General features: G+C 32.6%; 1 protein-coding gene across 1 annotated transcript; it reads right to left on the minus strand.

Moving 5' to 3' along the window:
• Positions 1-9,316: 9,316 nt before the first annotated feature.
• Positions 9,317-15,120, minus strand: LOC148310307 (E3 ubiquitin-protein ligase MARCHF5-like). The gene is made up of 4 exons (XM_088258694.1): positions 14,573-15,120; positions 11,935-12,180; positions 10,552-10,742; positions 9,317-10,063 (listed from the first exon to the last, which is right to left on the minus strand). Exons 1-4 carry the CDS (start codon positions 14,738-14,740, stop codon positions 9,628-9,630), a joined length of 1,041 nt encoding a protein of 346 aa, XP_088114820.1. The 5' UTR covers positions 14,741-15,120; the 3' UTR covers positions 9,317-9,627.
• Positions 15,121-16,910: the final 1,790 nt, after the last annotated feature.

A 16,910-nucleotide genomic window follows, 5' to 3' on the forward strand; every position in this document is an offset into this window, starting at 1 on the left:
TTTTGAGTTGGAAAAAAGGATCAACCTGAATATAAGCTGTAGACATAATGTTACCAGTTTAAAATTAAAACCTTAAAAAAATACCTTATACTTGACTTTACTAAAAAAATTGTATCAGTACACCTCGATTTACATTTGAAATTTTAGAATTGAATCACTTGGTATATTTTGTTTGGCTAGTTAGCACCTTTGTTCACCGTCAGACATCTTCAGACCTATCTGATAAATATATAATTAGATGAGATAAATATCTGTTGAAATTTTCCACTTGATGATTTCCAAGAATATTGTTGTTGAGATACGATAGTATTGAAAGGGGAGTCACATAAAATTAACTGATTGATTAAAAAGATAATATTTTAGTTTTTGTACTAAACGCATGAATAAAGGATTACGCAGATAGCCAGTAATGGATTAGATAACAAATAAATACCTTCAGTAGGAGGTACGATGATAATAAACCCTTACACTAAACTGACTTGTAAGTGTTGTCATTTTTCAATTTTGGTAAAAGATATCGCATTTTTTAATTGATTTTTATATTTGTTTTACTTGAAAACAATTAATTGTGTTGTTATATATGTGAGAGAAGGTAATATCAATACTTATTTACGCATTTTAATAAAAAAATTGATTTAATTATTTGTGTTCTTACTGTACACACAAATATTTCAATTTAACATTTTTTATTTATTAAATTAATGTTTATTTTTGTTCACCCAGATGGACATCTTTAACCTGTCTGGGAATTAGTTTTTGTGGACATAACTATATCTAGGGAGTGAGTTTATTTTTAAAACTTTAAATATTTTTTTATAAGCTACATGTATTCTTGAATGAAAAAAAAAATATTCACAGCAGTAAACGTATTTCATATCAAATTTATAAATGCTTTATTTCTTGGGTTTTTTTGACAATGTCATTACGATGGCGTCGCACAAACTTTATTTTAAGGAAAATGTCATGGTTAGAATAGAAAAATAATCTAAAGTGTGATTTACGTGTTTAAACATAACCACAGATGATAGTACAAGTGCCATTTTAGAAATAAATGTTACCAGGTTTTAGCTTTAAGCACAGCCGTTCATGTACGCCCATATTCCATTGGGAAAAGTATTTTTTTGAACAACCATGTACAGCCACACTTCCGAATGGTTATCACAGCTAACGATATACACATTTACTTGTATATAATAATATGTGAGACCTGAACATTCTCCGTGATTGTTTGAGAAAAGAAATGTTATATTGTTACAAGAGGAAGCTTTAATAAAAACTCATTTTATCCTAAAACTTTTTGTTTACCAATAAATTTACCAATTAGACTCTAATTATTAGAGTATAGGTCGTAAGCCTTGTAAATGATGAAAAAAAGCTATTTATCTCTGTTGAAATATCCATGAATATCTCAATATGGGTGTAAATTCTTCAACTGATCTTTTTTTCAAACTGCCAAATCCTTATCTTTAAAAAAATTAATAGCTAAAAACGTCAGTTAATACTAGTGCAACTTATAGGAAGACATGGGCTGTTCGACGTATGAGGAGCTGAAGAGAGTTTCACAAAATAGAATGGAGTAGAAAAGGAGGTGTCATTTGTTGCTGCAGACCAATCCACAGGATTAAGACAAAAGAAGAATACCAGTGCAGGAGCATACTTACTTCATCTCCATATAAATCCTTTCCTAAAGGCCCTCTCACTTTGAGGTTTTGCTTCATCCTTCCAGAACGCGAGACTGACAGCTTCCGCTTCGTATCGTAAGGAGCGGTAAACTCCTTATTGTCATCTTCGCTCATCAACTCGGGTTTGCTCTTGGAATATTTCTTCTTCTCAGTCGACAGTGATCCATGTGTGAACAGATTCTTGAAAAACTTGGCCATCGTGTCCCATACACTTTCAGCACACTGTCGCAATGATAACAATTATGCCTATATCATCTTATCATTCTCGTTTTAAGTTTTATCAATAAATTGCGAAATTGTCATTTACAAACGTTTAACTTTTAAAACATGACCCTGGCAATAATTACTATACTAATTTACACTTTCGCAGTATACATTTGTTCGCATTCGATTGAAGATTTCAATTTAGTCCAGAAAAAACAAACAAATCAATCACGAGACATTTGTTATGATAATTAATTTATCACAGATTGTTTAATAAGAGTTTTTCAAAAGTTATTAATCACAGGTTTACAAGTGAGAACGTTTAATAATATTTTTTAGTACTATAATTGAGTTTTAACACATACTGGGACTCAACGTCCTAACAAAATATGCGGTGCAAATTTGTGAGGACAGGTGACTTATCACTTAATTATCTTATCTGATCAGCTACAGGGGTATTCAACTTCCACTTCTTAGGATCAGGATTTTATTTTAATAACAACCATATTGTAGCAATGTCCGCCTCCGTGGTGTAATGGTTAGCGTGGTTAGCTACTCTGCTGGAGGTGTGAATTTACACTTTAATATTACCCTGGACTGGTCCCTGAAGCGCAGGAATGATCTCACCTTGCCTTCATGCAAGTAACAATCAAGATAACATTTTGTCAATATGATGCAGTGCCCTATGCACCATTAGGTATGGATAAGGGTTAGATGCTTCTACTGAAGAAGATATTGTAGGGGACTGTATTCAATTTCAAAAAAATAAAAAATTTATGTTGAGATCTGAGATTTTTTTATTATTAATTCAATTTTTTCTAACCCTCATCTGTACCCAATGGTGCAAAGGGTAATTTATTGTATGGAAATAGTGTTCTTGATCATTATATACCAGTCCAGGGTAAAATTCAATGAATATTATTCTTCTTCAAACCCTAATTCGCGCCTGGTGGTGCATAGGGCACTGCATCATATAAACGCAGTGTTATCTTGATCATTAACACATGAAGGAAAGGTGATCAGCCCTCCGCTTCCAGTACCAGTCCAGGGTAATATTTAACATATATTACAGTGAAAAAATCACTTATATTTATTTAAGCCCCCCTGGGAATTGAACCTGGGACCTCCAGTACGGTAGCCGAGCGTGCTGACCATTACGCTACAAAGACAGACAAATAAAAAAATTAATACTACAATGAAAAATCTATTATATTTATTCAGTCGTCTCAGAGAATCTAACCCGGGACCCACGGTGCACTAGCTAAACGAGCTGACCACTACACTACGGAGGCAAACAAAAATACCCACTGAAAATAATAATACCATACCGCCTTTTTTTTTAAAGCTGGCAACTCGGTTTGAGAATCCTATGAACCGTACCCACATTTTTTGGAATAAATATTCAATTTGACAGCCCTGCTGTAGATAATAATATTATATGAAATGGTACACAAATGCAAAGACAATATTATCTGCATGTATTTCAACACAAGACAATATATTTGCCAACTTCTTTGTACCAATATCGGTGATAAGATATGGTTTTTATCAATTTACAAAAATATCAATCCAAACGGGAATATTACCGTACAATTGACTTCAAATTAGATAAGCGTTCAATTATATTGTGTAAATTGATTGATTCTGCTTTGGAATATCTTTACAAGGCTAAAAAGTGATGCAACGCAAAATACCAAAAAAAATGCATCTGGATATGCACACATCGCTCACTCCTTTCAAGAACGTCATAAATCAATAAACTTTATTTTTCAGGAGAATGTTGTTAAAGTTTAATAATATAATACAATCTATTAAAAATAAATATCAAGCCACTTATTGAAGTTTTTACTGTGCAACAGATCTCTTTAGGTAAAATCTGAAGGATTTTTCTCCATTTGAAAAATATTTAGTTTATTTAAAAAATAATTAAACAATAACAAAATATAATATTTAAATACAAAAACAACACTTTCTGCCATGTAGCGGGTAAATATTAAGTTAAAAATATGCCTCTTTTGCTGGGATATAGTACATTTTCTGTGCATTCCGAAAACATGAACAACTGAAAATAGACGATTTTTGATTTATGACGTTCTTGAAAGGAGTGAGCGACATGTATAAAAAAATAACTACTATATAGTTTTTGTCCATTTATTTTATTTACTACTGACCGAGTTTCGTCATTACCGACTCAGACTCATTACCATCATCAGACTTGTGGGAGGCTAGACGAAATTCTATTATATACATACACAACAAGGCAGGGGTTGTAAACCATGATTTTACATAATTTTTCCTACAAAATGTCACTGGTCACAAAGAGTAAAGTTTCAGGAGTAATTTGATTTATTTACACCATGTTTTTTTTACAAATTCACTCTGTGAGAAGATCATTTTGAAATAAAACTACCGGGAGAGCAGATATTTTGTATCAACTTATAATTTATGTTTTTTTTAATGTTCAAGCACTTTCTACCCTCTGATTGCAAACAGCTATATATGGTATCAAACGTTTTGATCAATATCACTAGTCTGTTTTTGATTGGTTGTAAGATATTGCTTATAAGCTATAAGCTTATTTCTTTTTTGCACATGAAGTTTAAATAAATATATATATATATTCTACAAAAATATACTAAGCCAATGATATAATCATTTCCCGATGATGTGTACCTACGATCTACACACACACCCAAAAAGTATTACAGTCTTTTACAGCAAAGTTCCGCAAACTTTTGGTATTCAAGGTACACCTACCAAATTTTAGAAATTTCAGTGGTGCATATTTACCATATTATGGTAACATATTTAACATATTATGTTTAATGCGAAATGTGAGCCCTACTTAACTGAGCACAGGCAATCAAAATTTGGAGCAATTGTGTTATTTTCACAAAACTATACTTTTTTCTGCGGCACACCAACTAATCACGGCACACCAGTGTGGCGCGGCATACACTTTGCGGAACAATATCCTACAGTGAACTTCTGAATATGTCAGTACTCAACTGGGCAAGGTTAATTCTTGCTATACATATATGGCAATACTGCTGAAAGGGTTAATAAAACACATTTATATTCTATTGTTCTTTTTTACCATTTTATTTTTCTCCATGAACAAAATATGATTAAGTCGAATCAAATTTAAGATACCATAATTCAATCATGATTTTTATATACATTTTTTTTCAGTTTACAAGTTGTAAATATAACCATTTTACATTTCACTGGATTACAAGTTGAAAATGTACAATTTTACCATCACACTGGGTTTACAAAATAGAAAATGTAACCGTTTTACTGTTGTAAATACAACCATTTTACTGTCACACTTGATTTATAAGATGTAAATACAATAATTATACTGTCACACTAGGTTTATAAGTCATAAATATAACCATTCAACTGTCACACTAGGTTTACAAGTTGTAAATACCACAATTTTACTATCATACTAGGTTTATAAGTTGTAAATACTATAATTTTACTGTCACATTGAATTCAAAGCAAAAAAAACAACAGTAGATCTATTACTACCCACATTTTTTTAACTGCAATGCTCACAGTATATCAAAAATGTCAAAAGTGTGGTAACCATGAACTTTATTTGCATTTGAAAAACCTATTTAAACGAGCTAATTTACGGCAAAATCATATTTGAAATACGATTGTCAATTTTACAAAGAATTGTGTTTTTATTATTTTGGCGGTGAAAAGTGAAAAGTTATATAATGTACACATATGTCAAGATGTCATCTCCTATGTAGTACTTTAAACAATATTTAAATGAAAGTGCTGACTATTCAATTTCAACTAGTAATGCAATTTTAAAATATAATGTCAATAAAAAACTGCACATTTTCTTTAATTTTTACAAAAAAAATTAATTAATGAAAAAATATTTTTCTCGAGTTAAAAAGAAAATGGGCACTTATAAATTACAAATAATATATAAAGGAAAAAGGCATACATTTAATATAAACCAATGTATTATATCCATAAATGTTAACCTACTAATAAATAAATATTAACACACTTTGTATGGAAAGGTATTTCTACCCGTTCAGTTGATTGATGCTTAAAGACGGGAAGGGTATTTTTACCTTCTGCGCCGGCCTCGTTTCAAAGTCAGAAAACAAGAAATTACATATTTAATGTTTTTATAAGAATATTATGTACCAATCTCTTTGTTAAGGTTTTAACTATACATACACATTTATCAAATCCCGTCGCTAGCGGTCCGCAGGCGTAAAAAACACCCGTCAAAAATGTGTTAAAAAAACAGTTAACTCATGCAAATTTGTTTTTTTGTTGTTGTTGCAATTATTAATAAAAGTCTTAATTTATTATTAATAGTATTACATAAATAATATTATTTCATATTACCTTTTTATTTATGAATACCTATATATATTCTCTTAAGTTATTTTATTATGTTTTTAAGCGTAGGTGTGCAGGAAACAAATAGGGCTATTCATTCCTATCTCAAATTATTTTAAATAAAATTATAATAACAGTGAAACCTCTATAGTTCCTCGAATAATCGTTTTCCCGGATGAGTCGTTTATTTCTCCTACCTCGAATTCATTTCATACAAAAATAGATCGCATTGATCGTTTCTCTATCACCATTTAACCGCATTCATCGTTTGAATTACGCTACATATTCGATATATTTTGTCTGTGTTTGTAACATTCTTATAAATTTTCTCAGATTTGTTACATTCAAAGACAATATTCCAACGTGTGGGGATAGAAATTATCGAAAGCTTGTGTGATGCTAGATTGACGGATACAGCAGAAGAGGAGCCGCTGCCCGTATCTTCATTTTCAGAAGCATGCACACTTTTTGAAAGATTGAAAACTTTCTAATACGTACATTCAAAAACTGATACCGAAAAAAATATTATTAGCCAAGCTGAAAATGTATTGATTTCTTAATCCCGCATTCATAGTTTATTTCAATAGGTCCCCTTAAAAACGATAGAGGTTTCACTGTATGTAAATATATAATGCTATTTTTGATAAATTAATACGAGGTGACATTCTTCAGCAATGCCATTAATTTTTCAAATTCCTATAATGCTTCAATCCAAACTAACTGGCATAGATTAAGAAATTGGATTATTTTCAACTAAAATCTTAAATGTTTAGTAGTATGTATCATTATTAACTTTGTTGTTTAATATTTTATGTGTAAGATGTAGATATTAGATAATTACGATATTAGTCAATTTTTAGTTTTCTGTGATATTGTGAGAAAAATAAATAATATAATTTATTTTTTCCTAAGATAAAGGAAAAGTAAGCATAAATTATTTGCCGAAAGGTTATTAAATTAATAAAAAAACAACTCGTAATAGTTTTGAGATAGAGAATAGCCCTGTATTTATACAAATAAGTTAATTAAAATTATTATTAAATTACCAATAAATACAAACGTATGTTTTAAATTAAATTTAATAATGAAAAGTAAAACATAATAAATTAGTTTTCAGAATCATTTGAATATAATTTAAAAGCTTCACACTTCCTCTTTCCATATACATATTAAAAGGTACATAGAGCATTGTATTGATGCTGTGTTATCTAGAAGGTTATATGTGGGTAAGGTAATTAATTCATCCTGCGCTTCACAAAACCAAAGACGTGAAGAAAAGGTTTATAATAATTGCCTTACTTCAGTAAAAATATTCAACACTATTAATGTATGTATGTAGTACCAACTAGCTTTGATAAGTACGTATTGAAAATGTTATAAATACATATCTACCTAGATTTCTAAAATTGCTTTTTAGTGTATTTAAAAAGCACAAATCTGACAATTTTATTGAATACAAAAATAATCCTGTAATATTCGTCTACTAATGCGCAAAATAGATGATTGTTTGAAAATAGCTACTAGTTTAGGAAGACATCCATCTGATTTAATGTCCATACATCCATTGTGTTGTTTTAGTTTTAATCTTTGGAAACCATTTATGCACTTGTAAATTCAGAAATTACATAATGTAATTGATCACCACAAAATGACTGCTTCCCACAAAGATAAATACAGACGATAGATCACCGAGACTTTTTTATTCTTTAAATCCTTATCCGCACCCCAATGGTGCATAGGGCACTGCATCATATTAACAAATTGTTATCTTGATTGTTAAAACATGAGGGAAAGGTGATCAGCCCTCCGCTTCAGGTACCAACCAGTCCAGGGTAATACATATTGAATAAATATTGGTGTTTTTTTTAATTATTGTAATAAATATTAGAGTGAAAAAATCGCATATATTTATTTGATTCCCCCGTGGGAATTAAACCCGGGACCTCCAGAACGGTAGACGAGGGTGGTGACCATTAAATTATGGAGGCGGAGATCACCAAAACTGCTGCATACATACTTTGCCTTATTCAGATCTCACACACGTACACCGATTATTCCCATTTCTGTCTTACTTGTACTTGATTACCCATATCTTCTTCGGCCTTACTCAGTTTCTACTTTCAGCTTTATTTATACTGTAAATCTGTTTCAATTATTCATCTGCTCCACATGCCCAAACTTCCCTCTTTACAATATCGATAATAAGTCTCAGCCTTGCATTAGATCTGCGTTTCACTGTTTGTGTATCTATTATGTATATGTACAACATTTTGTCACACTTAAGCTGGAAACACATTTTAAATTTTAAAGAAAATTACACTTCCTGATATTGCGACTACAATATCTCAATATAAGTTTTTGAAGATTTCTACGTTAAGAAATTGAAAAACCAAAATGGCTTGTCAATGATTAATCAATCGTTTTTCTAAAATCACAAATGTACAAATGATTATAAAACTGTATAATGAGACAAATATATATGGCTTCCTATTCTGAATTATACTTCTGGTGCAAGATGTATTCGATGTACTATTTATGAAAAAACTGGAATATTATTTGTTGAAAATAACTATTTGAAACACTTAAAAATATATCAATTTAGATTGCCACTACTAGATAATAAATTTATACACATGATTTAAATTAGTGGAAATCGATTCCATGTCTTTGCTTCTTCTACATAATTATTTCAAGTAAATATCAATAAGTATTTTATAAAATATTTATATTATGTTTTTAATCATTCAAATTGTCTCAAGATATGTTAATTACAATATAAGTCAAATACCGAAAAAAAAGTTATAATATTTAAAGTAATTTAAATACTGTCTACCACAGTTATAACAAGCATATTGAAATCTTTGTTATTTGTTAAATCAATAAACAGTAAAACTCGGTTAAAGTGTCATTGAAGAAACCAAATATTATTTATATCATATTAGTAACGTGACCGAATTTAGATGAAAAATAAATTAACAGCCAAATCTCAAAAATACTTTAAAATTGTTATAATTTTTTGTTGTTGTTATTTTTGACTCAATATTTAGTCATTTTTTGATCAATTTTGTATTGAACGATTTACACTAACTATGAAATTCTAGCAGTTGTTGTTAGTCACTATAACTAAGATTCACTATACATTACATATTACAAAAGATAATTCAATGTCTGTTTCTATTATCGTAATAGTGTTCACGTCATCAATCTCAAAGCCTTGTACATCATTAAAAGCGCACTTCTTTTTAATAATAAATAGAGAATTATAAATAAAAGGATTTTTCTAACTACTGTTTAAAATTTAAATTCATCATCTCGTCACCGTGTAAGCGATATTCAGGATTCGAATTCGCATCCCGTTTGATCACACGACCCGTTGTTCCGATGCGAAAATGGCGGAATCGTCGACAATTTGCCCGGAGCTTCGGGCCAAACTGGGGTCGGCACTCGATCTACTCGCTCCCGGCGGTTTATTAACATATTGTCGTACATTCTCTTCCGTATAATCGAGGATCTTTCTCGTTGAATAGCGAATGTGTAATTTCTGTTTGTGATAAATATTCAATGCCCCTTTCACAACGACAAATGTGAGGCCCCCCAGGATCGTCCTGTGGAAATTGTTTTTGACAGAACTAAAAAGAATTTTGCCGACAATCGTTGAAATTGTGGGTAGTATTAAAGCACCGCACAAAACTCTTGTTGGAGAAGCGTATCTGCCATAAATTTGAGGATTTAAATTATTTGGGTCGTTTCCATTCACGGCTTGTTCCGACTGATTGGAGGTTGGTTCTCCTTCGATTCTGTAAAAAAAAGTCAGTTTTAACACTAAATGAAAAGAAATATACATATTTTTAAAATATTTTGACCGCCCTACACATACAAATGTACGTGATGTGCGCAATTTTCCTTCACCATTCTGCGCTAACCCGTTATGACCTACGCGCATGAGAAAAGATATCTGTTCCAAAAATATTTAATGCGTACCGGATAGATACACTGACAAATTTTTGTCAGGTTTCATACCTGACAATATTTTTTGACAAGAAACGTGATTTTTTGCTTGTTTATAGAAAATATGCCTGAAAATAACCTGAAGGTCGGGTAATTAAGTAGAATTTAAAATGGTAATGTGTAACAGACATTAATAGTAAAATAGAGGAAAGGCAATTGCGATGGTATGGGCACATTGGACATAGAGAACCTGAACATATTGTAAACCAGACTATTGCCATTTAAGGTGCTTTATTCCTACGCCACATCTCTATTGGTATCAGTTTTTTTTACTCACTCTCCAAATGGCAGCAGCAGCGTCAGCCCGGGAAGCTTGCGGCAGGTGGTGCGCAGGGCCGCGAGCAGCGCATCCTCCCATCGCAGCGCCCTCCAGCAGACTAGCAGCACTGGAACGGCCGGCAAGAGGACCATCAGCACCAGAGGATCCGCTCCTTCGAGCATCTCCAGGCCTTCCTGATGCCCCACTACCTGCAAATTAAATGACAAATTAAAGGATTAAAAAAAAAACGCATCGTTTGAGTGAAACACTTAACTGGTTTACTGCCAAAAGTGTCTTAAGACGCATAATTTTCTGTTAACGGAGCGCTGCTCATACAAAAATTACGTCTTAAGACACGCCGTTTTAAATGAGCTTTTACTAAACAAAATCAATTATTTAAAATGTACAAATATACGCTCTTCATTTATTTGGTAAGTTTTATAAATAAACGTTATTACACTTTCAATAACGATATGTTTAGAAAGTTTTATTTTTATCGTAAAATTCGCGGCGTGCTGGGTACCGCCATACATGTACCTACCGGCAGTTAACCAGTTAAATGCATCTTTTACATACTGTTGTTAGAGAACGGGAGATGCTTATATGTGTTTTATTTGCTTACTTTTGGTAGAGAGCGAGAGACGCCAAAAAACATTGTACAGATCGGAATAGGGCTTGCAATTAGTATACGACATTAATTAGAATACTAATTAGGGTCAGGGTTGATGAAAAAATCAACTGGCATCGAGATGTGAAATTTTGTATTTTTTTGTAAACAAAGTGGTGTATGCAGTTGATAATAATACTAAAATAGGACGCCAACGCGGTGTATGCCGTAGTTATCCAGTTCTCAGTTTAGTCCGAGTGTGACTCGGCCAAGGAGTATTCCATCATTGTAGTGATGAGCCCGGGTCCAGCTCGGGAAAATCGTATTCCGACTTCTCGGTGTTGATTTGCCTGGGCCAAATATATTTATGTGTTTGTTTTCACTGATCCTATTTTAACCCGAGCGGTGTTCAGGCAGCCTTGTTTCAACTTATTGGTGACGATTTCTTACACCGGCGAATTTTATAGCCAAAATTCAACTGTGGTTAAAGTGTTAGTACAGGCTTTCCACAAAGAATCGTGGAACAAAAGTGGAACTGGTCTGATCAAGTGGCACGTATGTCTGAAGATAGATGGACGAAAAAAGGTGCTTAGCTGGAAGCCTAGAACAGGACGCAGAAGCGTGGATAGGTCCCAAACAAGATGGTCCGATGACATTAAAAAAGTGGCGGGCTGCACTGGAAGAGAGTCACGTCCAACAGACAACTGTGGAAGTTTAAGAGGAAGGCCTTTGATCAATACTGGACACAAGAAGAATGCTGAAGTAAGTAGTAAGTATGAAAAATTGATATTGACCTGCATCACGGTGACTGCCCCGTACGTGATGGCCGTCCAGTAGATGGAGCCCAGCATGACTCCGCCCACGACGAAAGGGCACAGCTTGTGGGTGATCTCTTCCACCGAGTCCAGCACTCCCACCAGCGGGCCCATGGAGTGGAAAACCAGGATATACTCCGCCTTGCACTGCGGGCACGTCACCCGCCGGGATATGCTGCCCTTCTGCATCTCGTTCACCCAGCGCTGCAGGCACGCCTGATGCACCTGGAACGACCATATGACATACTTGGTGTAATACTCGGAGCGGAAACTGAATGGACTGGAAACTCTTTTGCTTTAGTTCAACCGCTTAAGGAGCATACCTGAATATACTCGGGCGGCTATTATGTGCAAAAATACACACACCCGAGTTGACTCGGGCAAGCTTTACATGCAGAAAAGACCACTCATGAATATAATCGGGTGAAAATAAATACGATTTATGGTATTTATCTTATGCGATGCTATTCTAGTTCATTGTTCTGCAAAGTGTATGCCGCGGCACACTGGTGTACCGTGGTGATTAGTTGGTGTGCCGCGGAAAAAAGTCTAGTTTTGTGAAAATAACACAATTGCTCCAAATTTTGATTGCCTGTGCTCAGTTAAGTAGGCTCACATTAAACATAATATGTTAAATATGTAACCATAATATGGTAAATATGCACCACTGAAATTTTTTAATAGGAATAGAAAAAGTTTCCGGAACACTGCTGTAAAAGACTATAATACTTTTGGTGTGTATGTAGATTGTAGGAACACATCATCTAGAAACGATTATTTTGCATTAAGCATAATATGTTAAATATGTTACGATAATATGGTAAATATGCAGCTCTGAAATATGTGCAATTGCATTATTTTCACAAAACTAGAATATTTTCCGTGGCACATCAACTAATCACCACGGTACACCAGTGTACCGCGGCACACACTTTGCGGAACAATGCTGTATGGGACCGGTGGTGGGCATTGAAGACACAAATCCGCAGTCCCGTAAAGGACCACTGGGCAGCTAAAGGTTAAGCGATTTCCAAAAACTTTTGTAGATTTTATACCCTTTTATAATGAGTGATCTTGATGATTCAAACTTTAAGTTTGCAAATTTGAGGACATTGAGGACAGTGATGAAAGCTACGTGTCTTCTGATAGTTCCAGTGATGATGAATATAATGAACCAAGTGTTTGGCTTCGAGTAAATATCGATCCACCTGATGTATCTCCTTCACGATTTCCATTTATCGGCAATACTGGTTGCACTTTTGCTTTACAAGGCGATCATGATGTGCTGCAGTATTTTAGGCTATTTATTGATGATGAATTGTTGTTGATTTTTATTTTATGATAGTCATTTGCATTTAAATTTTCAGTCCCATTTTTGCCCCGAAATGGCTGCTATAGAGTATATATCACTCGCTCCTTTCAACAACGTCATATATCAAAAATCGTCAATTTTCAGTTGTGCATGTTTTCCGAATGCCCAGAAAATTTACTATATCCCAGCAAAAGGGGAATATTTTTAACTTAATATTTACCCGCTACAGGGCAGAAAGTGTTGTTTTTGAAGAAAAGGTATTGTTTAGTTATTTTTTTTAATGTACTAAATATTTTTCAAATGGAGAAACAACATCCAGGTTCTACCTATAAAGATCTGTTGCACAATAAAAAGTTCAATAAGTTGCTTGATATTTAATTTTAATGCATATCATTATATTTTTAAACATTAAAAACGATCTCCTGAAAAATCAAATATTTTGATATATGACATTGTCAAAAGGAGTGAGCGATATGTCAGTAAAAAAAAATTCATTAAAAAAATATGTGTTATTTTTTCCAGTTTATTTATAATTAATTAAGGAGTTAGCGGGTAAAATCAGTACCAACTAATCACGACACTATTTTTTGATAAGCAAATTTAACAAGTGTAAAAGGATGAGGTATTTTTTTTTTTTTTGGATTTCATATTACCGTCGCAACAATGATATCCGACATATAAAAGAAAATTTTTCTTAACAATGTATGTTGGATATTGTTGCACCAGTAATATCTCCTAAGTGACACTTTTCCCAACACATTGTTTACGGCGGAATTAATAGCATAAAAATCTGTGTCACTCTCCTTTTCACATATATTTACAAGCGCTATCGACAGCTTTATAAGGTACAAACCTCAACCAATATTACTAGTCTGTTTTTGGAAGGTTAGAAGATATTGATTCATAGCCTTTTTTAACACAATTTTTATTTTTTATTTGGCTAATACCCATAAATATGTAAGTACCTCTGGGAAGGCTAAACAAACGTAATTTTTATTTCAAGGTGACAAAATGGTTATTTTATATTAATTTGGCTACAAAATTTCATCAGCATTACAATTTCGACATCAGAATGTAAAATATATAATATTATTCGATTATTCGAGAAATAATTTGAAAATAAATATTAATTCAAAAAGAATTATATTTGCGCAATTTCACGCACTTTGCACTTACATAAGTCAGACAATATGTAAAGATTTTTTTGTAGCCTTATTGGATAAGATCTGTTGCCGAAATATTACCGAATAATCACGGCGAAGCATTTAAAACAAAATATTGTATGATTATATTTTTCAAACTTACCCATTTACTAGTTCCTTTGCAATTGCAAGGCTGAACCCAGGATGCTAATGTGTCGTCTGACTCGGTTCCATAGCAAACCCAGCAACATTTTTGCAAAAGACTCGCACTGTCTGGTCTAATATCTTCTCCGGTAACTAATTCACCGACTGATGCTTCAGTTTCCGACATATTTAGTAGTAAAAAACAATAAATAATTCACATGGAACGACGAGACGACACCACCTGTCAAATATCACGGGATTCAAATACGATCTATTTCAAATCAAGCGCAGCTGACGCACTCGCGATTAAAATTTAAATATAGCACAAACATGTATTTACTTGTCGGTAGGAATTTTATTAGCAATATATTCCAATATTGTAATTTTAAGGTAAATATCCCGATAAATATATTTATCGGACGCCGAGAAACCCGCTATCCCGGCACCAGACGAACAAATTGTATACCCGACACGAAAATATTTACTATTTACTAGTATTTACAAGTACCTACGTATCCCACTTAAAACATTCCACATTTCGCATTTTTCGGTTCCCACGAAAGAGTAGAAGAGTACAGCTGTTACGTATATGGTATGAGTAGAAAAGAAATAAAAAATCTACCTACGGGCAGAAAGAATGCAGCGATCGGCAGCGGTTTTGTGAAAGTAGTGAGGGGATTAAACGAATGAAAATAGTAGATATTCTATTATCGCATTCGAGTATTCAATCTGTTTAAAATGATTCATTCTAGAATGGGAGAGATGTTATAAGTTAGTTCAAACAAAATCCGCTAGATGCAAATACTGCGAGTAGAATAAACAACAAAAAGTCAATTTGATTTAAATAAATAAATCAAACTGACTTCATTTCTTCACATTTCTTCAAAACTTCTTCAAAACATCATCCCCACCCGATGGTGCATAGAGCACTGCATCATATAAACGCAGTGTTATCTTGTTGAATAAAAATACAGTGAAAAAATCATATTTATTTGACCCCTAGGAATTGAACCCGGGACCTCCAGCACGGTAGCCGAGCGTGCTGACCATTACACTACGAAGGGTGACAAACATCAGAAACTACTTGATCAAACACTATTTATTGATCTCTTTCGATGACTCTTCCAGTTTACAATAAATCTCATTATATTCCTACCTTTGTCGATAAAAATAATCTCTCACTGAAATTATGATGATTTCCACACCTTCATCGATAGCATTTGAATGCACGGTATTTTATTAAAAATATGAAATATTTCGAATATTTTCATTCGTTTCCATATATCATTCTCCATCGATTATTACATTCATTCGTTTAATCTCATCATTACATTAAAGTACTGTAAGCTTAGTATGATGATGATCAGAGTGATGATGTATCTGTTCTTGTTCCTCTTATATACATATACAAAGTTAGAAAAAGACAACGAATTCAACATTCGTTTATATCAGTAGATATCGTCAGTATACGGGTAGAGTGCACAATTTATTTACTTGTTTCAAATTTGCGTTTGTAATACATTATTATTTAAAATTTTGAATTCTGAATTCGATTAGAATCCACAAATGATTACGATTACGTATTTTAATCAAACTGGCGTGCACAGCCTATTAAAAAAGTATTTTATGAAGTAACCTTAAAATTCAAATATCTCAAAACATGTTTCCTTAACTTAGTGAGTTCTGCTTGTACATTGACGATACTTCAATGCCTACCTTAGAATGCAAGGTGCCTATGGTGTTTTTTAAGACGAATTCTACAGCTGAGACGTCTACGGATTACGACCGAGTCATTTCTGTATAGGTACCGGGTCGAACATAATAACTGTTTAGAACGGATCGTTCATTTTGCTTGAACCCGTTCACACACCTGCCTGCAAATATCTAATAACAATAATCCCAGCAATGTACATTCATTATGTACAAGAGTTATATTAAATAAATAATATGATTCTTTAAATTTAAAAGAAGAAAGCTTTATAAATTTCTATTTCGATATATATTTTTTTAAATTCTGAATATTAAGGAATCGGAGTTACATTTTGGGGTGAAAATAAATCAAAACGAATTTATATGTATTGTATATATTTTAAAATTTGTATTAGTAAGAAACAAATGAATAGGCGGAATTAGAGAATTCATGATGAAATTACACGAATATTACACTAAATATAATTTTATTACTTTCATAACTTAATAATGAACCTATTTTTAATATTGCTATAGTAGAATTTTTAAAATAAACTTCTTAATTTTTAAATTCGTTTCATTATGAATAGTTAAATGAAAATTCACATACTGATTGGTACAATGAAAAAAGTTTTAAAATTCTAATATTGGAATGTTAGCAGATAAGT

The sequence above is a fragment of the Brachycentrus maculatus genome, unplaced genomic scaffold, assembly GCF_059751285.1.
Source record: "Brachycentrus maculatus isolate JH-2025_06_01 unplaced genomic scaffold, ASM5975128v1 h1tg000102l, whole genome shotgun sequence".
Taxonomy (NCBI): Eukaryota; Metazoa; Arthropoda; class Insecta; order Trichoptera; family Brachycentridae; genus Brachycentrus; species Brachycentrus maculatus.